This window comes from Ischnura elegans (genome assembly GCF_921293095.1).
Source record: "Ischnura elegans chromosome 13 unlocalized genomic scaffold, ioIscEleg1.1 SUPER_13_unloc_1, whole genome shotgun sequence".
NCBI classification, from domain to species: Eukaryota; Metazoa; Arthropoda; class Insecta; order Odonata; family Coenagrionidae; genus Ischnura; species Ischnura elegans.
Genome location: NW_025791657.1, coordinates 2309648 through 2331398, shown reverse-complemented (window position 1 = coordinate 2331398; position 21751 = coordinate 2309648). Strand labels below are relative to the sequence as shown.

The window sequence follows — 21751 nt, the reverse complement described above, 5'->3', positions numbered from 1 at the left end:
CTTATTACAAAAGTTAATTTTTTCGGGTTTTTTTTTCAGGGAGCCAACGGAGTGTTCCAGAGATTTTCCTTCACAACATCGGTTTGTCCGCTCACAGTAAAAATTCCAGCTCTCTAGCTTTAGTGGAACTATGATTTTTCGACTCTTACTACCGCTAACATTGCAAATTCCGCGTTCTCCAAGTAGCGGTGCATAGGCGCACCAATTAGCTATCATCCACGTGAATTTCGTGGCCGTATCTTGTCGGGAAGTGCTTTAAAAAGTTATGTTAAGCTGTCAGTACCCCAAAACTCTCATTTTGATACCATTATTTTATGACGAAATGTACATTTACAAATTTGAAGTTTTATGCAGATCCGTCAATAGTCCGGGAGAAATGAAAGTGACGTGGGAGAAAGCGTCTTCCTAAGCCTTTGTGAATCGATTAAAATATACATAGTGGGTTACATTAAAATTTACAAATGTGGGATGATAATTTGCCGAAAAATTCGACTTTTCTACAAATTTTGTTTTTGAAAGTTGCAGGGGGTTATCGCGGATCTTAAGGTGCTTTTCCCGTGTTATGCGTTGTCGCCTTCCATCACTAAAAATTCTTTTTGCGACCTTTTAAAGTAAACATTCCGCGTTCACCAGGTAGCGGCAGAAAGGGGAACATAAAAAACATCACTCACGTGAATTTGGTGTCCCTACCTACTCGGGAAGTGGCTAACAAATTCCGAAAAATCTGAAAATTGTGCGTTGGTGAGATTCAAACTTCTAGGCGGCTGTGTTGTAAGTTACCAAACGTTGTAAGGGTCGCGATTTCGATTAATTATTTTGAAGTAACCGAGAGGGTTGCGGGAAAACGAGGGAAGACCGTTATAATTCGAAGCTCCCTTAACGATTTTTTTGTGGAGATTCCGAATATTCATATGGCAAAGACCCAAGGCCGAAATCCGAAATTCAAAATTCCCCATCTCGACAATGGAAAATCGAAAAAAGTTAATTATTCGAAATTCGTTCGACCTATGGATATTCAAAGATAGCCAAAAAATCTAGTATTTTTTCGATTCTAGTAATTTTCCTGATAGGATGTGCGAAATTAAAAACAAAACATTGGCGGCGTTGAACAACTTTCTAATTATGAATAAATAGATAAGCGTGTATAGACATTTTGTCTACTATGAAACAGGTAAAGGTTGTAATGTTAAAGAAGACGCCCCATAGAAATGCATATACTTATGCAAGACATACCCATTTTCATCTCACAAATAGCATATTATATATTAATGCAACTAAAATTAAAGGAACGGATCTTTCAACTCAGATTTTACGTATATGAGAATTGTTTGTGGGAAGTTGGAGGTTTGGCACAGGAATGAATATTTCAGTTGGTTGGACTAAGCGTGCTTTCTGTGAAGCGACTACAATCACATCTTGAATGCAGTCCTTTGTTCAGTAGAAGATCTCAAATTGTTCATATTATGTTCTCTATGGCAACATCCATGGTGCCATAAGAAGGCCTTCAAATCGTCCCTTTCACAGCTAATTCATGTTACTCCTGGAATGTCAAGATCATGCAATATATCTTAATTCACTTCTTTTCATTTTACAAGCTTGTTATTTACATAGAGATTGAGGGTAAGAATCTTCACTGCTGAATGAACAATTTTTTTTTATTTTGCTGAATTTGCTTCTGCGATAATAATTTTCAGAGTAGTTTCATTTAAAAAGACATATCACTAAATAATAATATAACACAGTGATGTCTCATAAACTGACCCGGAATGTGTGTATTATGTTAATGACCTCTTTATGTATCTATATGTGGTGTATGGAAGAAAATATGGGGTCCACCGTAGACTAATAGCTTCTCAGTAGAATAGACGCATATCGCTATAAGATTACTCCATATGGAGTGTGATATTTCTGCCAGAAGATAAGCGGTTTTGTAGAGCTTGATTTGCTAACATGAAAATAGATAAGCATGGCTAGGCTTTTTGGCTTTCATCATACAACTAGTCAAGTTGCTCAACTGAAGGTCATACAACTTGGAGTTACTAATCATAGGAACACATATCCTTAAACTTTCTCAGCTAATGGTCATTATTCTGTGTTTTACTGTAGAAGAGTGAATAACTTATCAAAGTATAGGTTTTGAGTAGTTTGCAGCCTGGAACAGGAATGTATGTTTCAGTGATTTGTTCACAGCCTCCAATCTCCTTTTTAAATAACCTTAAAATGAGAATGAGGGTTATAATTTTCACAGTTAAATGAGTGAAAGAATTCTTCATTCACTGAAATATGAAAAAAGTGAAAGAAGAAATACTGGTCAGACAATAATTTGATGGTTTCCCTTGCCTTCCACATTGCAGTACTACAGCTGTTTAAGTACATGTTCCCACGCCTGCAGTGAAAAGAGTGTCGCCGTGTAGACCACTGTGGTCTCCACCTTCACTCATATGAAGAATAGCTTCTGCCCTCTCCCCCAGGCTTTGTGAAGCACAATTAGGGAAGCCTCATATCACAAAATCACGGCATCTTCACAGGCTTTATGTATCATTTAGATAGCCTATCTTGGCCGGGGATAGACTCATATCAGCTTAGGGTAATACCACCATTTGTCCATGACTGATTATTCAACAAGAAAACTTTCTTATATGGCCGCTAAACTTTATATAATAAATTTTACCCAACAACCGCAACACATCAGATGTATTTGGTGGTTTACAGCTCAGCCTTGACTGAAAATAAAAAAATGTAGGAATAAAATTGAAAATATTTTAAGAATAAAAATAAATAACGTACTACATTCATTTAATTAGCTAACTCTGACATGAGTCTATTATTATGCAATAATATCGCATTATTTATAACATGGGGAAAAGACAGTTATTATTGGTATGGTATGGTATTTGGAGGAGGCGACCGACAGCTGAGGCCATTTGCGCCATGAGGGAAGGGTAGGTAAGGTTGGGTGGAGAGAAACCCGGCATCGGCATTAGCCTGCTCTTAACGAAAGGCGCCAAGGGGACCACGGCTTAACGTCCCATCCGACGGACGGAGTGTTGCGCTTGAAATGTCCTCCACACAACATTCAAGAGGGATCGGGCAGTCTCTGAAAATTCTCTGCTGCTACCGGGATTTGAACCTGGGCCCACCGGGTGGGAAGCCAACACTCAAGCCACCACACCAACCTGATCCCCGAAAGTTATTATTTCCACCAAGCATATTCAAAAGACACATGATATTCCATGAATATTCAGATCCATTTATGAGATGACCAAAAAGGCTGGACTTAGAGCAATATACGTTGAAGTGAATATTGTGGGCGTCTTCAATATAAAATGCGGAATGCAGGCTGCTTCATCCCAATCTGCGAGACTGGCTGTACCCTTTTCTGCAACTACTTTCCTCCAATATTCACTTTGAAAATCTAAAAATACATGACTTGGTACATTCTTCATGCATTTACATAGATTGCCAATAATCCCTGTCGGCACTTAACTATCCTTCAGTCCTAATTGTGCAGGCAAGAATTTACTATTGGGCTTTTAAGTGCATATTTGCATGAGATTGAATTAGAAACATTTGTAACATTTATGTGAATTATCCTGTCCCCGAGCAAATATGTTGCATGCACAAAGGCGACTTATCCCAGTGAAATCATCACAGCATACACAACATGAATAATGTCTCTCACTTGTGTTCCAATGTGGCAGTAGAGGTTGAAACACAAAGTGAAATAAATAGCACAAACTCAACATTAATAATGTTTCAAAGCTTTTAATGTACACATGTGGTGGTCAAGGCCTTTCCTTGCAGTGACGGATTGATGCAGGCTATGCATAAAAATAGCTGCTCTCACATGTGAGCATGCATGTGACTGTGAAGGTAAGCACTCACATCAAAATATATACAACAAATGTTAAATTGAAAAGTTTTATCTTTTCTTTGTGTACTAATGTGTAACTAGGTCGTATAAACGAGTGAAATAGTTGCTGCAGATGTTGCAAAAATAAATATCCTATTGGGTGTGCACACATATCCATAGGCTCTTTGTCACCGCACGAATAACATTTCTCCTCTGGGTTGTTTCGCATGTGACTGTTGAGAGATCACCTCTGAATGAATGTTGTTTTTGCAAATTCTGCATGAACAAGGTCTCCCTCCGGCGTACGTTCGAATGTGTCCGACCAGAAAGTTGCTCACAGGAAAAGAATTTTCGCACCTTCTGCACGAATAAGGATTCTCCCCCGAGTGTGCACGAAAAAGTGTCGCTACGTCCCCCTTTCTTGAGAAAGATTTTTCAAAATCATTTCATGAAAAAGGTATCTTTACCGAATGAGTACGTACATGTCTAACTAAGTGGCTCTTATTCGAGAAAGACTTTTCACACAAGTTGCAAGTATAAGGTCTCTCTCCCGCGTGTGAACGGATGTGTGCATTGAGGTTGCCACTCTGGGTAAAAGACTTGAAGCAAATTGTACAAGAATAAGGTTTCTCTCCCGTGTGTGTGCGAATATGTGTAACTAAGTAGCTCTTTTTCGAAAAAGTCTTTTCACAATAGTTGCAAGAATGAGGTCTCTCTCCTGTGTGCGCATGGATGTGTGAATTGAGGTTGCCTTTCTCAGTAAAAGACTTGGAGCAAATTGTACAAGAATAAGGCTTCTCTCCCGTGTGTGTACGAATATGTGCAACTAAGTTGCTCTTATTCGAGAAAGACTTTTCACACTCATTACATGAAAAAGATTTTTCTCCCGTGTGTGAATGTATGTGGGAAACAAGGTCATTACACAGAGAGAAGGACTTTTTGCAGACTGAACACAAATAAGATTTCTCTGCGATTGATGATTCTGCTACAGCATCAAAATTATGAGCATCAGAATTACTTTTTGTGTGTTTGATTAGCTCATTTTTGTCGTTGAATGTATCTCTGCAGTGAAATGAATTTTTGTTTAACCTGTTACTGCTCCTAGGATTTTTGATCGAGCAATCAGGCATCTCCTCCTTGTCTCCCACGAGGGTCTCACAGCCATTTCTTTCAATTCTAATAATTCTGATATTCCTTAGGCTATTCATAGTTTTTGGTGCATCAAAACCACCTTTCTCCCCAAAAAAAGTCTTTGCGCCTCCAGTTCCACTGAGTTTATGTGATTTGTTGTTTCTCACATTGCATTGTCTATCATCAGGAATTGAGCGATTTTTTTTCATGTCAGTTGCTGGAGCACCACATTTTTCCATGTCTTCATCCATCAGGTTTCTTTCCGTCTTTACTAGGGATGCTCCAGCGTTGAAATCACTTTGTGTCACCAAAGCTGTGGGACCAGTGCATTCCTCATTTGTATAACTCCTTACATTTCCTTCCGCAGGCAGATATGACGTTGATGTTGTTTGAATCGGCATTCCATCGGTTGTTTGGACCCCTAGAAAATAATTTCAAATGACAACTATCATAGTTATACATGAAAACTAAGATTCCTAAACCTACAACTCAAAAGTGATTTAATGGATGAAAAAAGGCATAATTCACTGAGTTAAAATCTAGCCTGGCTTGGACTTGAAACCAGAAGCAAAAATAAACAGAAAATAAATAGATGGGAAAAAATTGGGAAAGAAACACATAACACAAAAACGTCTAGGACAACATGAATCATTATAACCCATTGTATTAATACAAAAGCCAAAACACATGCACACAGCACATCTGACATACAATTGATAAAAAAGAATAAAATCAGGTCATTTTAAGAATTTGTCCTTTCTATGGCAGACTGTGATTTAAACCTATTTTCTTTAAGTTGAATAGTCCTAAGGTAGATATTTTAAAAATATAAATTAATTTACTATTCAATTCAATATCTTATGATTGGCAAATGTTTTGTAAATTAAAACATGATTCAATCAACCAATTAAAAATTAAAAAATTAAAATCGTAAATTTTGTGGCACTACAGACGAACATCTCGTAAATATTTTTTAAATTATTACTGAATTAGTTTTCATAAAACTATTAAACATTTAAAGCTTAAGGTAGTTTGAGCGAGATAGATCCGTAGTCACAACAGCGACTGAATCTTCTCAAAATTTACAAATATCAAGAGTTGTTAAGGTTTTTGATACAATTTTATAATTTTTTGTTGGGAAAATATTTGCTTCAGTTGCTTATTTTTCTCGGTAATGAACAAAATATACGTATTTTAAACTCTATCTTGACTTATTACCAAAGGTACCAACCGTACTTTTAGTAATATAATAATAAGTTTCCTTAATATAGTATGGACTTAATCCCGACTTGGAGTACGATATCCTGGCATCTGAAATGTTCAAACATAAAACTATAAGAGTTACTTATATTAGAAAGCAATTTTAAAGCATTGTATCGCAAGAAATGACATATGTCTAAGAGACGTTCGACTTGGCAACAACGTCAAATTTCTTAGGTTGGTGCGACTCTCAGAGAAACAAGTGAATGGCTTGAAGCGTTACAGGAGTGCAGAGATTTCGATGTTGAAATATACTTTATAAAGTCGAGTATTTCTCTAACTTTTTAGTGAAATATGCCAGTTTTTCAGCCTTCTCTGCTTCAACGATGAAGCCATCCACTAGTAAAGCGGGGCGGTTTGTGCGGAAGAAGGAATTTACGAAGGGACAGAAGAGTTCTTCTCGAACGTTCAGTGAATATAGGTAAGTGTTCTAGTAAATACCTCATTGCGAATTTAAGAATGGAAGTATGTTATTAGCTGAAAATAAATTTTTGTTTCATTTATAGTGTGCGTCCTGTCATGTGTTGGGAATGAGCAAATGAATCGGGTTTTGGCAACCCTAGTTATTCCGTCTGTCGCCAATTCCACTTGGAAAAGGTAGGAGCGATCTGTGGGGTCAAAGGTTGAAGATGCAATCGAGTACGGAAGCTGTGGAGGTGGAGAAGCTTCTCACTTTGGCCTTAACACCGTAAGTTTCACCGCATCAGTAAAAAAATGAGACTATAAGCAGTAGCGTTATTGGTCCCCCGAAACCCAATGTGAATGTTAATTCATTTTTTTTAATGTGCTTTGTGGTTGCATTACGTTCTTTCATATCTCTTGGAAATATTCAGTCGGTGTGCTTTTTATTTCCATGTACATTGCATTCCATGAACATTACCAGTAGTAGGTCCAATATATAAACTAAAATTTAGTAAATGCAGAGGCTTTAATTTTTTTGATGATTACTTTGTTCAAGTGTAATTTTAAATTAAGTTTCATTTAATTTTTTATTGTCCTTCAATGTAATTTGTTATTGGTTCCTTTGGATGAAACCATAATTGATTAAGTGACTGTTGACTGGAATTTGGTGATGTGAGCTATATAAAGTGTTTGATATTTAGAACCAGAGAATTACCACAGATTTACTGTTTTTAACATAGAAAATCAATAACTGCTGGATTGTGTTAATGTGGATTATAAGTTGATTAATTATGGTGATCTGTTATCAGGTCATAGGATTAGAAGTCTATCTAACATATATTTTCAACTACAGTATACTTATCTTAAGTATTTATTCAGCAATTGAAGACAATCTAATTTCTCCTTGATTATCATTCCTTAGTCATTGTTTCTTAAAGAGGTAAAGTACTCAGCACAGCCCTTTTACTGGTGTGCTCAGTGTTGCAACTATTATTCTATGCCATAATTTTACATGCTACTTATTTATCTAAGACTTTCAATATTCTTCGTGGATCAATAACTTTTCTTGATTTCTTAAAGGGATTACCTGTCTCCTCTAACAGCTATTTGCATGTGCTTGCCAGAAGAGGAGTATTAGTTATAATTCAATCAGCTTTGTTTCCGTGGCCATACCCTTTCCACTTATGATGCTCATCCTTCTCTCTCAACTTATTTTTTTATGCAATGTGAAGAAATGTTTTCTCTGTCGTTAATTTTTTAAAAGTCAAGGCTGGACATACTATTTGCAAACCCTTATTCATTTCAAATTCCTAATGTTGCATTGAGTGAATGTTAATGATCACATTGAACTTATATTTCTAAAAGAATTGCATATAATCATATTTTACTAGTGGAAATAATATTGCAGGAAAATGTTCCTATCCATCGACATCATCTCCCTGTTGTTCTTGATGGTTCTGTCCTGATTGTGGTTGCTTTCCTACATTTATCATAATTACAACCTACTTCACTATATCTGGTATGATGTTGGGCACAATATGGTGGAAGTTTTTAATATTAGTACAATTTAAAAGACATTGCAACATTTCCACTGAGTTTTATTATGACAACAACACTTGATAATGTTGTTTGTAGCAATGAAATGCGTTTTGTCATAATAAAACTCAGTGGAAATATTGCAATTTATAATTTTAGTAAGACTTCATTATACATACTGATTAATGTTTTTGTTATGCTAATGAGTTCCAAAGTGGCAAAATGTATTTGTGTCACATTAACCAATGACAGGGTATAAGTGTCTGACACATATACAATGTCCTCCCTAATGTTGAATCAAGAATATCATAAGTTAAGCGGTAGATTACCTCCAATGTTATCATACTATTTCTATTCCTTAGTTTTAATTCCACCCAGTCACAGAAATCTAAGTGCAGTGCATTGGCTAATTAATATGTGGCCCCTCATTCAGTGTACATAATTTATTTCAGTGGCATGACTCCCAGTGAAGAGTCTCCTATGCAATGCAATGATGGAGCTGAGGTAGATATCATTGCCTCTTATGATTATGGATGGCAGAAGAAAGGCAATGGGTAATCATATGACAGTAAACCTGGTAAATTCCATCATATTTTCTGGGAAATAAATTATGTATAAATTGTTCCTCTTTATTATGTTAACAGTTAAAATGTCTTTCTTTTTACATTTACAGGGCATTGGTCTGTCATTGATTACCACTCCAAAAAATTACTTGCGTATTATGTATGCAGCACTATCTGTGCAATGTGTAGAAGACACAGAAGGTGGCAATGTTACAAACCCTGTGGAGTGTTATTTCAAGCTTAATGATTTCCCAAATGGCTACAGCTGGCATTAATATGGAGAAGCTGGTGGAAATACTGGTGGTGGCTACAGCTGGCTCAGTAAATGTGGAACTGAGGGAATAAGATTAAGTACACATGTGAGAGAGTATCAATGGTAAGCCCCATGTTACCATCCAAAGGAGAATAGAGTTTCACAAGTCTATTGAGGCTATTAGTAAATATTTTGAGGAGTTGAGAAAACTTAAAGAGTAGACTGATAAATTATCTTATGCCTTATGTATAGCATGGTTGTAAATGTACATAGTAGAAATGGTCATACTGTAAAGTCTATTAGAGATTTTTTAGCTTCTTTAAGATTCTCCCCACGTCCTCTGGCTTGTGGTAACAGGTGTCTCCTGAGTATTTTAACTAGTATCTTCAGGTTTGCTGCAAGGGTCTAAAGGTTTGCGTGACATAATATTGGGCAATTTTTCCATTTTTTCTTTTGGGTGATTATCTTGTATACTGGTTAATGCGTCAACGCCTTTGAGTGAGAATGACTCTTTAGAAACTCCCTCCTGTATTGTTAGTGGGATTTTGTCAATAGGGCTGATCAATTTCTTTGCGCACCTTGATTGGCAAGAAAATTATGCTGTCCCTCCCAAGGGATTGTTGTTACAAGGGTAGCAAGGATTTTATTATATTTGCATCGGTGAAAGTTATTTTAAAGTACTGTTTAACTAATTGCCATCTAATTACTGAAAGACATTGTGTTCCACTCTATGTATATAAATATCTTTATATATAAAATTAACCTGAAAATGTCCACCAGCTTTTCTATATTATGTAGAAATAAGGTTAAGGCAAATCTGGTGGTCTCCATGTACAATGCTATTGGCTCCTGAAGTTAATCACAATCAAGATCAGCTTACATAGCTAACATTGGTAACATATTCCCTTTCGTATTATATCTTTTGCTCTTACAATGAATGACTTCGGGAACAACCAAAGTTGGTTCACAGGGACTGTAACTTGCCTCCTTACTGTAGCCTTCATTTTTTCTTCTATTCTGCTGGAGTGGGGCATATGCAGTGTTGAATGCTAGCAAAGAAATGTTTCTTTTTAAGACTAGCCTCTGCCCATTTCTTCAAAATTTACTGTGAATGCCTGAAGTGTATTTTTTAACACTGATTTTAAGGAAAAAATCCCACTACTATGTTGGAAATATGAGGGAACATTATCACAAGCAAGTTAGAGTGATAAGACAGCAGAGAAATACCTCATATACAAACAAATAAAGTATATAGTAGCCAATTTAATGTCTCTTGGGAGCCCTGGCTCTCCTTTTTATGTTCTTAGCCAACACTGAGTGAAACTGAAATGTGTATTGCTGCATTTATGTAACATTGTAGAGTGCTTTTCTGTAAATATTTTGTAATTTTTGTTATGTATTAATAAGAAATATGCATACCAGAAGTGTAGTAATATATCATTTTTTTGTCTGATTCCTTCCTACAAACCCTAAGTTGGTAGCTATGTGCATATATTTCCAGAATAGGGCCTTGAGATGAAAAGCAGAATATTGAAATTGTATCCAGTTTAACTAAAGGTAAGGGGGTATTGCAGTAGGCATAAAGGTGAATGGCAAGCTTCATTTAGAATAGTGTTATGGAGATTTTAGTAGTTGAAGCTCAATATTGCGATTCTTTAGCTTTTAGTATCTCTGTAATGATGTAAGCAGAAGTCCATTTGGTGTGAATTTCTTGTTCCTAAGGGATTGTTGTAAGGAAATGGCAAGATGCACTTCCTTTTAGACTCAATATGACTATTATTGGAAGATTAATTTATACTTCGGTTACGTTCTATCTAAAGATTAGATTCATTTGATTGCTTCGTGGTTAGTAGTCAGCTCTGCATTCATGACGTGCAAATCTACAGTTACTGGAGCAAGAACTTTCCAACAGAGCAATCTTGTAATTTTGCATTACGTGGAAGAAAAGATAGGTAATTTAAAATCGATGTCGGCCAATGTTAATATATTCGGAGGGCTGGTTCTACATTCATTTTTTCGAAAGGTTTCCTCAAATTCGGTTTAGGCAACAAGATTTAGTAGGTTTTATGCATTGTGGGATGAATTCTGATTTCCAAAAGGGAGATGATTCGACAGAATTTTACCATAAACGAAATGTGTTGTTTGACTTAAGTGTAAACGCATGACTACACTCATAATATCTCGCTTTGAATCCTATCCTTTCGTTTATGTAAGGTTCGGACTGCGTTGACTTAAATATAAAAAGTACCTGTCAATAACTACCTGTTAACGTTGTTCAATAGGTTTCACGCACGGCTCATACCTAAAAGATGGTTTGAGCCACTCGATTTCACCACAAATAGCAAGTTCATTAATGCGGATGGAGAATCGTACTGGTGAAAGTAAATATGCAGACACCTTTAGTATGCGTAAAATCGGTAATATCTTTCCTCCCAAAGCATGCCAAATAATATTTACGTACACATAAGAAATCTCTTTATTCGAAGTTTACAGAAACCCAAATAGTATTAGGAATCGCGATTCTCATATTTCACTTCCCAATATCCACCACGAAGTAATTTTTGTACTTGGAATTTACTGCGACAATATGGAAAGTCAGTACACTAAACTCTTACGCAATCAATTATATCCAGTAATGCTTATTCCTTGTATGCTGTCGTATGCGATCATGTTTGTTTACGTTTAATTCTAAAGCAGCGTTGCCAAGCCGAATCTTCCGGCATCCGGTCGTCTGCAGGAAATGCCTGTTCGACGAAAAGTTTTTCTTTTATATTTTAATTATACTACCGGTGACCTATAATTTTAATGCAACCAAAAATTCATAAATGAAGTTTAATACACTCAGTTAGTTTTTTGTCGATTTCTATAAACGGGAAATAATTCTTTTTAAATAAATTCTGTCGCCAAAGCGCATGGCTCCTATCTATGCCATGTAAATCAGCTTCTCTTTGCTCACAAATATCTCTGAATTTAGCCCGGTAAGGGGTGTATATTATGATATCACTGGAAAGATCAAGACTTTTTCTTTACAATGAGATAAAAATCATAGAATTCTATGATGATTGATTTTTCGCTCAAACTACCTTAAAGCAATAAAATAACCAAAATAACTTTACATATTTCAGGATTGCACGCACGCCTCAGCTATTATTTACGTTGGGATAGTAGTGATTCCACTCTTTATCATAATTAGCGTCTTTATTGCTATCCCTGCTATCTTCTGCAGAAAATCACTACACAATCACTGAGCCACATTACATTTTTCACACAGTTGGTCGACGCCAATTTTAGTTTTGTTGTAAGATGTACACACATCAGATTTCTTTTAGCTACCACTTTCAACATCAATGGCAGTATCGTGAAGCATTGTGAAATGAACAAGAACTGATATATGGTCTTTGGGCAGTATGACATGAACATACAATTCTTTTGGAAATTAAAGAGAGATTAATTCAATGTTCTGCTCTTGCTGGGTAAAAATCCTTTCCTAATTTACATTTAACTACTTTTGATCGTACCAATGTATGAAAGCCTTTTTTCCTGCAAATATTTGGGCCAGGGAAACAATAGTGAACTAGTTATCACATGTACCTTTTGGCACCCACAAATCGCTGAACTAACAGAATAACAATATCAACAGCTGAATTACTACTTCAGTACGGTCCTTTGGGCTGTAAAAATATGTAAAATTAGTTCTATAAAAGAAAGTTACCATGAAAAACTGTTGCAAAAACAGAACCGCTTATTCACAGTTTATAATAGAAAATGAAAAGGAAACTGCGAATCACTTCCTATTCAGTTGACTATTTAGCAATTCCGCTAAAAAGAAGATACGCTATATCTAAACGCGACAGGGGAGTGACACCCACAATAAATACTCCCATATCAGCTAAGATAAGAGATAAAGAACCCAGAAGAAGGGTACCTTCAATAAATCGTACGGCTGCGAATCACTGCTTTGTATTTTAGGAGAGTGGATTTCTGTAACTCACTGCAGGGAAAACGGTTGAACTTTGTCCCTTGAAAAGCACCAGCTTAAGGTCTCTTGCATTCCCACTACCCTTCCCTGCAGAGGAGGCAATAAAGCAGGCCACTTTACAAGGAACCCATAGCAGTAACTTAGATGTGTGAAACACTGTCTTCATCAATGTAGAAAAATATCACACAAAATTTGTTGCATATTTATAAGCAATGCTGACAAAAAAATTTTCACCGGCGTGAGGCAAAGTCATGTGGCCAAGTCACACCAGCTTCATTTCTTGCTCTATTTATGCTAACCATGTGCCAATTACTAACATACAACTGTGTGAGGCTTTAGAGGACTAAATGATGTACAGCTACTAATATCAGGTGCATAATATGCCATCATATGATAAATGGCACACCTGATGACACACTATCGACCACCTTTGTGCCCCTCATGCCTACTAAAGAGTTAAAGGGTTGGGATGCAACATTATGGGCAGTCACTAGAACCCTCTCCTGCAAGCACCTACACTAGGAAAACCTTTTCCACGCTATGAACAGCATGAGAATGTTTGGAGTCTATCTGTGTGTAGATTAATTTTAGAGTAGAGTCACCGTTGGTTTTTTCATTACTCAGATTTGGGAGACAACTCAACGGTGTGCCCTTCCTTTAAGCCTGCTACTGCACTTGAGCCTCTATCTCTATCTTAACACATGTCCATGGACAACTTATTGTGTTACCAGTATTTTTTAAACCAAATGTAGTACTTGATTTCAATAATTTAACCTTCTAAAAAATTACTTACCTCTTTTAAGCATTTCGGAATTTTAAACGGATTTGTAGTGTTAATGACAACAAAGTTAGTGAACACAAGGTCCTAAGACTATAACTTCAGAAATTCGTTATTTTTAATGCTAAAATTTCGTTTTAAAAATTGCTTATGCACAGAGAAAAAATGGAAATTCATTTCAAAGTAAAAAAATTCAACAGTATGTAGTACGCAACGAAAGATATCATCGCAAAAACCAATGACAGTGAAACACTTCACGACGGAGTACTGGGGAGAGGATATAAATGAGTGGGTGGGTTGGGCTACACCCTTTTGTGCCCGACGTCGCGTGGAGGCGATGAACATTTTCATACGTAGAGGACCGGAACCCTCCCACTTATTTATGATCATCCTCACTGCAGGAATTCTTTTAGAAGAGTAAATTATTGAAAATAAAATTTAATGTTTGGTTGAAAAAACATTGGTAATGCAATAAGTTGGCTGTGGATTAATGCTATGACTGCGTTAGAGACTGGGGTGAGGGATAGATGCAATGATGAGCTGGGTCCGAATTCTAAGGGACTAAAATACCCATGCAACTCCCCCCAAAATAGAGCTCCGTACAGAAATGTTTAAAATGTCCTAATGATTCTCGTAGCACTAAAACATTTTCCAACCATAGGTGCTGGCAGGAAAGGGTATAGGTGACTGCCCATAACTTTACATTCTAATACTAAATAAATTCGAAATATAGAGTATGGCCACTGAAAGCATCTGATGATTTCTAACTCAGGCGTATCTTACCTTCCCTCGCATTGGCAGGAGCAGATGTCTAATCGTTTGCATTGAAAAATCCACGACAGCTATACCTGACGTTAGGTGTATGACATGAAAATGCCCGTCGGCTGCGACCCACATTTGGCGTGAAAGTGTTAAAAGGGAAAAAGTGACTGCCCCTAAATTTACATCCTGCTGTGAGATGGATAAAACTTACAGCTAGAATCATTACCTTACTAACCAAAGTTAGCATGACACCCACTATCAATAATATACTGTTTTATAACACCAAAATCCTACAATTAAGGGATTGAAATCAAGTTTGGCTATTCTTAGCCATACTGATTCCATTACTGGCGCATTACTATCGATTTTATATTATGTCAACAGTATTTTCTCCACCAAGGAAGCTTCATGCTTGGCTCTCCGTTAAACCCAACAAAGCACCATAGCCTATTCTAGGGAAAGAAGGGCGAAAAGGAATGCACACATTTAAAATATTTTCCATAATTTTGCCACTAACTTATAATGGGCCAAAAGCAAAGATAATTTTTCAATTCACATGACCAGTTTCCATATTAACATTCTCTATTAAGACTTTTCGATGCTCGATAATCAAATCAAGTGCTCCATTATGGTGATTTGTTGCTATTTTTTCAATAAACTGGTCTCAAAACATGGCTAGTTAAATATTAAAAATTTCAATACAACAAAATTTTTGTAAAGCATTACAAATGATATAGATGACCACAAAAAAGCATGTAAACGTAACTCTTCTCCCCTATCCATTTGGCACTTAAGCTAAAGAAAACAGAGAATATGGATGGATGACTAATCAGTCACAAGAAGGCCACTTTCAGGAAATATGACATCACAGTACAATCCACCATTCACGACACGTCATCATGAAATCTAGCAAGTCGTCACATTTGAAAATGGCCTCAATTTTTTGGCCCGTTGATGGTGTCGATGGCACGGTTCCATTCCGGAATGAAATGGGTGCTGCGGAGACCATGGTGTGATTAGACTCATCTGAAGGCATCCATAAAGACGTATGGTTATTTGAAAGCACGCCAGCACGCTTGGGATGGTGGCCAGTGAAAAGACATCCCATCAGAAAGCAGCATAAGCCTTATCTATATACTGCTATTTGTAGCCCTGGAGAGCACTAACCCACTGATTTCATTGCGGACTCATTGGCCACTGTCGTACTTTTAAACTATGTCCCTTGTAACAGTAAAAGTTGGCTAAATGAAAGCATTAACATGTGCATCCTCCACATTAGCATCATTTCCTTCATGTATAGAGTTACTTTCAACCATTAAGAGTACTCACCAAATGCCTTCGTAGTGGAATCATGGGCAATAGTCAATCTCTCAATTGGGTCCCCATCCTCGCCTAAAGTAAGCTGTAAGTAATCATCAACATATGAATCATGTATGCACAAAGGTTTCAGAAATTGTTTTTAAGGATTGACTAAAACTACTTCATACACCACACTGCATCAAAAGTTGGAACTCCCAACAAATATTTTCCATTCAAAATAAACATTTTTTCAACACTCAGAGAATTGTATATTTTTGCATTTCTTTCAACAAAGAAGTGGTCTTGAATTTACGCTACGCCAGCATTGCAATATTACTTTTATTCGTAAACTCTGCGATTGATGTCATTTTATTCATAAGATACCATAAAAGAATTAAGATTTCTTTGGTAATGAAAAACCAAAATGACATGTTTGAAACTATACATCATGTCAAAAAATGGGATAAAATCTGATGCAGCCTCATTGCAGAAGAAGATAATGACACTGAAATGTAAATTTTTCTGTGAAAATCATGGAGATATTGATGAACATAAGGTATTTGTTAAATGAAAAGTCGGAACAAATTATGAAAACAGCTGCATGCAAAAATAGTACTTAGAAGTTCCAGGTAGTAGCCACACAGCATAGTCGCCAGGCTATCGCTCCTACATGAAGGTAGACCATGTATAAGGGAGTAAAATAGACATGTAAATGTTGAACTGCATTTCTTAATCAAAGCATTGGTAATGTTACCCCACACAGGGATGATTCATGGACAGCTTCCGACATATTATATCACTAAAAAGTTTGATTTAAATGTAAGACCTGATATTCTTAATGAGATGATTTATTAGTACAAGCGTTTACTTTTGTAAAATATAAGGAAAGCATACTATCACACATAAATAAAACATAAAGAGGAATGAAAACGGCTTCTTTTGAGACATGAATACTACTTCAGGAATTAGAAACTTTGAATCAAATGGGTAACCTTAACAGCTCTTCAGAAAGCAAAACGTCCTACCATTTACAATGATAAATGTTTAAATTTTTACCAACTACATATAGCCGTCATCAATTCATTTAATTCCATAACAAGAATTCCTTACATACCTGGGTATTCTCTTCCAGAGATGGTTCCTTTTTTGCCCCAATCAGACTCCACTCCAGGTCTTCTACCATGGCTCCTGTCCCCTGAGTTTTCACCTTTTCACCTTGGGATGCAGTTAAGGTTATGGGCTGCAACATAATGCCAAATCATCATCATAAATGATTCACATACAAAAAAGAAATGCTTTTGAGAATTTGTCTCACGAATAAAATTAAAGTTCATTCAAGATGGATACATTCTTCATGCTACCTTGCAAGCATCCTCAAAGTAAATAATGTCAGAATTTTATAATGTTTATGCTTATGTTTATTAAATTTACCACTTAAATAAAGACTTAAAACCTCTTATTTTCATTGCAAAATCCCTTCAAAAGCCACGTAACGATCATCAGGGCAATGATTTCTGGAAATGTAAAACTCCAGATGTAATCCTATTCTTATTAGAAACCTATTTTATGGGAGAAATTTCCATGAGAGTCCAGAGCACAAATGTAATAACACACATACATGGAAAATTAATAGGGTCAATAAAGGTGAATAATTTATTGTGTTTTGCTTTATAAGTCAGTTTGTTAAACATTTTGATTAATAAAAATAAGTTACTCAGTCTAGATATAACAGGTGGCAATTCCAAGTTGATGAAAAAGTTATCCATACATGAACTCCTTATAAGACAAGAGATGCTTAACTTCAATGGGAAAATATGAAGGTTTATTTTACTCTGCACAAACAATTGATGAGTGGTGTGTAATAGAGCTGTTCTTACTACGAGTGACTAAATAAAAATTTTATAATGTTTATTGAAATGGATTGTCATTAGCTTTCACAGAAATAACTAAATTCTTAACAACTTATTTGCTCAAAAGGTATGCGACAGTGCTTTCAACGATGTGAACATTTTTTCTGGTATAAATGCAATATATCCGTAATAATTATAAACAACAAATGATAACTTCACCTCTATAAAGTATAACTCCACTACTGACAATGGTTTCATCACTATCTCATTTTCACTTCTCATAACCTTAAAAACTGACTGACATGTTATACTAAGGGAAGCAGAATAACCAGTGATGGATGAAGCGGGAAAGAAATAGTAAGTAGAATAGCACAGGTACAGAGAGCATTCTACAAAAAAAGAATAATCTACTCACAGCTGAGAATTAAAATACAGACGTAAGGAAACAATTCATGAAACACTACATATGGAACATATTTATAAATAGTAGCAAGGTTTCAAAATTGACAGCTGCAGAAAAGTCAAAGAGGAGTGGGAGATAAGATGTCTTCTAAAAATGTTAACTTAATCGGCTACATCATGAGATATGATGGCCTTGTAATAAGAATAGACAGACAGAGACAGGTGGACTGAAAGTAGGGAAAAAATGGCTCAGAAAGTTTTAATAAGTCAGATTATTAAGGATATACAACAAGAAGAGCATTAAAATGGAAAGATAAGCAGATGTTAGTTAAGATTTGAGGACTCTATGAAATGAATTTAAGGAACGTGGGTGTATGATGGCAATGTAGTTCATATGCAATTCAAGTTCAATGGAAAATAAATAGTTGATAAATAGTAACACCTGATTAGAAGAATCTTGATGCACCTGTTTGCTTGTAAAACCATCAGAGCAATCATTCAACACATATTCTTCTTCATCATCGCTTATCTCATCGCTTTTAACAGAAGAGCACTTGTACGTTACTGGATCACTCTATTGGAAAGAGGAACACACTTTGATACACATTTTCATCTATTGGTGCACAAGCAAAAGTGATCATGAACGAAGCTTGAATTACAGGGTGTCTGTAGTAAACAAGTAATCCCTGATCAATTATTCTGGCCTATTTGTAAAAAACAGAGTAACTTAATTGACTAACAAGATTCAGTCAGTTAACTTATTCTTCCTTCTCATACAACCCAATAAAAGCCTTAAGAAAAGGGAGGAACAACTTCATTGGGTACATAATGAGAATGAATATCTTTTAAAGGTGGGGACTTCCCCTATCATTGTAGTTAACTTCCCAAAAGGAGCAGAGCAAAGAGCACTGAGCTTTTAAGAAGAATGTCATTATCTTGCACGAAAATAACAAACCTTTGCATACATATTTGCTCAAAAGCTATACAACAGTGCTTTCAAGTGTATGAAATTGTTTCAGGTGTAAATACAATAATTATCTATGATAAAATATGAACAACAAATGATAACTTCCACACTTTCACATATATCTCCACTCCTGACTATGGTTTCAACACTGTCATTTTCATGTCTCATAACCTTAAAAGCACACAAGCTACATGAGGCCTAGTTATCAGTGATGGATGAAGCAAGAAAGAAATAGTGAATAGAATAGCTTCGGCACAAAGAGAACTCTAAAGAAAATGGGAATCTCCACACAGCTGAGAGTACTAATACTAAAATATGGAAAATATTCATTGGACACTACATGCTGAGCATATTTAAAAATGATAGCTAGATTCTAAATCGACGGCCGCATGAAAGTCATTAGTGAAAGCATTGAAAATGTGTTGCTCATGAATAATGTAGAAGGTAAAAGGGATCGAATGAGGAAGTACCAAGGAAGTACAGAAAATAGATGGAGAAGTCTTCGAAAAAACAAAACTTCATCAGCCACAGCATGAGATATGATACACTTATAAAGACATTAGTCAAAAGGGAAATGGAGAAATGGATGGGAAGAAGGGATAAGAATGCTTCTAGATGTACATATATCATTAGTTAGATTAATAAGGATTTATAACAGAAAAAGAAAATAAATATTTAAAGGTAAGAAAAACCAATTTTAGGAAGATGCCAATCATTTTATGTGTAACTCAAGGTCAACAGACAATACATAGTTCATAAATAGTATTACCTGACCAGAAATGTCTTGATGAATCAGTTTGCTTGATGCACCATCAGTGCAATCATTGAGTCTATATCTATCTTCATCATCGCTGATATGATCTTCTTTAACAGAAGGGCACTTGTATGTTACCGCATTACTCTATTGGAAAAAGGAACCTCCATTGATACATATTATAATCAATTGGTACAAGAAGCAAAAGTGATCATGAAGAATGCTTTAATTACAGGATGTCGGTACAAAATAAATTATTCCTAATGAACGATTCTTGCCTCTTTGTAGAAATAGATTTACTTAATCAACCAACAACATTTGGCTAATAAATTTCTTATTGTTTCAATATAATCTAATGAAATTCTTAGTGAGAAGAAGGAACCCCTTTATTGGGAAAATCTTGAGAGTAAATAGCTCTTAAAATTGCAGACTTCCCCTGGCATTAAATTAATTTTCAAAAATGAGCAAGGCAAAGAGCACTGATTTCTAAGAAAATAATATAAATCCAAGAATAAGCAAAATATTAATATTACATTAATAGTGGAAGAGTTTCAAGACTATGAACAACAACAGCAGAAAATTGAGTCAAAGTAAATAAAAATCAGTTCACCTCACTAAAATTTGATGTCTTTTGGTAATGGATTTGCATTGCCAACGTGCAACACCCCATTCAAAAATGGTAAAGGACAAATCCCTAGTCCTTGTTATATATTCCTATTCACTTTTATCACGAACTCCATATCTGATCTGATTCCTGTGAATATCAATCTCTCATAAGGAACGAGCTATGTTGTTCGACCGGGCTAGCAGCTGCATCATGATGTCATGGTCATGCTATTAAACTGTTCCAAACTCAACAGTGCTCCTCTCAACTCTCAATTCCTAATCACCCTTCCAATCTATCAAAACCGGATTTAAATGCTGTGTTACACTATCAAAACATTAATAACTGCTCAGTGATGTAATGACAGTGCTCTCACTTGCTCAGTAAATAAATTTGTGCTGTCAGTTTTGCATAAAAAGGCAAAAAAAAGGTTCATTACAATAAATAATTCATTTAAAATTATTCATTCATGAAATGTATGCTGTAGCTGGTCATTATTGATCAGGAGTAGGAGAATGCTTTACGTTTGTTCTAAGAGGTGTTGGGAATAATCCACTAAGGAATGATATTGTGCCGTAGAAAATTAGAACTATACAAGGCAAAAGTCAACTCACCAATTCATCAGTGGCCAATGGGTCTGACACATCAGTTGAAATTCCTGCTGGATCTGATGTGTACAGCATAGGATAAATCCCTTCACTGAGGTTACCTTCATCCTTGCCCTTCACTTGAAACTGGAAGATAGTAATAGGCTTCACTCAATTAAAGAAAAAACAATACTAAGCCCATTCGATCATAAAAAATACTCATTTTCTTGAAATCATTCCAGCTGGCCAATGTACTCATGATATTTTTGCGACTCCCGGATCAAACTCCAGAATATCAACGTTCAACTAGGGAGGGAGAGTTATGTCACAAAGGGCGTGTGATTTGAATGAGAGTTTTGTCCACTTACAGCAGAGGCAAAATAGCTGAAACGACAGATTGAGGTTCCACTGTACATTGAATTGACTTAATAATTTCTTTACCCATGCTTGTAATAAGGTGTCACAACAGTTAAAGCTGGATCCTTCATTGAAATTAAGGAGAAAGATGGCTTAAAACAAAGAGAGGGCAATAATGAGACACTGCCCAATTATAGCCAAGACAAATGACTTAAACAGACATTTCACATCGTTATCTACAAGCCTACTCCATCAGATACAAGTAATTTCTATCAGGAGATTTCCAGTGTTGTACAGGTGATATTGACTGAAAAATATTCGTGTGGTTCAGTTTTCTGCTTCATATGTTACAACTAGAAAATCCCTCAACTGACGGTGGCATTACTTTGAGTGACTTCCCATAAATATACATAT

The 21751-nt window shown here is 35.9% G+C and overlaps 1 protein-coding gene and 1 long non-coding RNA gene across 3 annotated transcripts; one reads left to right on the top strand and one right to left on the bottom strand.

Annotated features, from left to right (window-relative positions):
- Positions 1 to 3749: 3749 nt before the first annotated feature.
- LOC124172603 (zinc finger protein 84-like) lies at positions 3750 to 21107 on the bottom strand. Of its 2 annotated transcripts, XM_046552046.1 has the most exons (5): positions 21008 to 21107; positions 19805 to 19936; positions 16931 to 17056; positions 15847 to 15919; positions 3750 to 5405 (listed from the first exon to the last, which is right to left on the bottom strand). In XM_046552046.1, the coding sequence occupies exons 1-5, from the start codon at positions 21074 to 21076 to the stop codon at positions 4300 to 4302; spliced, it is 1506 nt and encodes a 501-aa protein (XP_046408002.1). In that variant the 5' UTR covers positions 21077 to 21107; the 3' UTR covers positions 3750 to 4299. The 2 variants fall into 2 exon arrangements, with proteins under 2 accessions (XP_046408002.1, XP_046408003.1); XM_046552047.1 differs by lacking the exon at positions 19805 to 19936.
- On the top strand, positions 6474 to 10422 carry LOC124172613. Its single transcript, XR_006868211.1, has 4 exons — positions 6474 to 6665; positions 6751 to 6932; positions 8635 to 8759; positions 8856 to 10422. It is a non-coding gene; the product is annotated as an uncharacterized LOC124172613 (long non-coding RNA).
- Positions 21108 to 21751: the final 644 nt, after the last annotated feature.

Coding starts and splice junctions, on each gene's coding strand:
- LOC124172603 (XM_046552046.1), bottom strand. CDS start 21,076: ATGCTGTACACATCAGATCCAGCAGGAATTTCAACTGATGTGTCAGAC. Junction 15,920..16,930: donor CTCTGGAAGAGAATACCCAG/GTATGTAAGGAA, acceptor GATTACTTACAG/CTTACTTTAGGCGAGGATGG. Junction 5,406..15,846: donor TTCCACTACGAAGGCATTTG/GTGAGTACTCTT, acceptor ATTATTTTCTAG/GGGTCCAAACAACCGATGGA.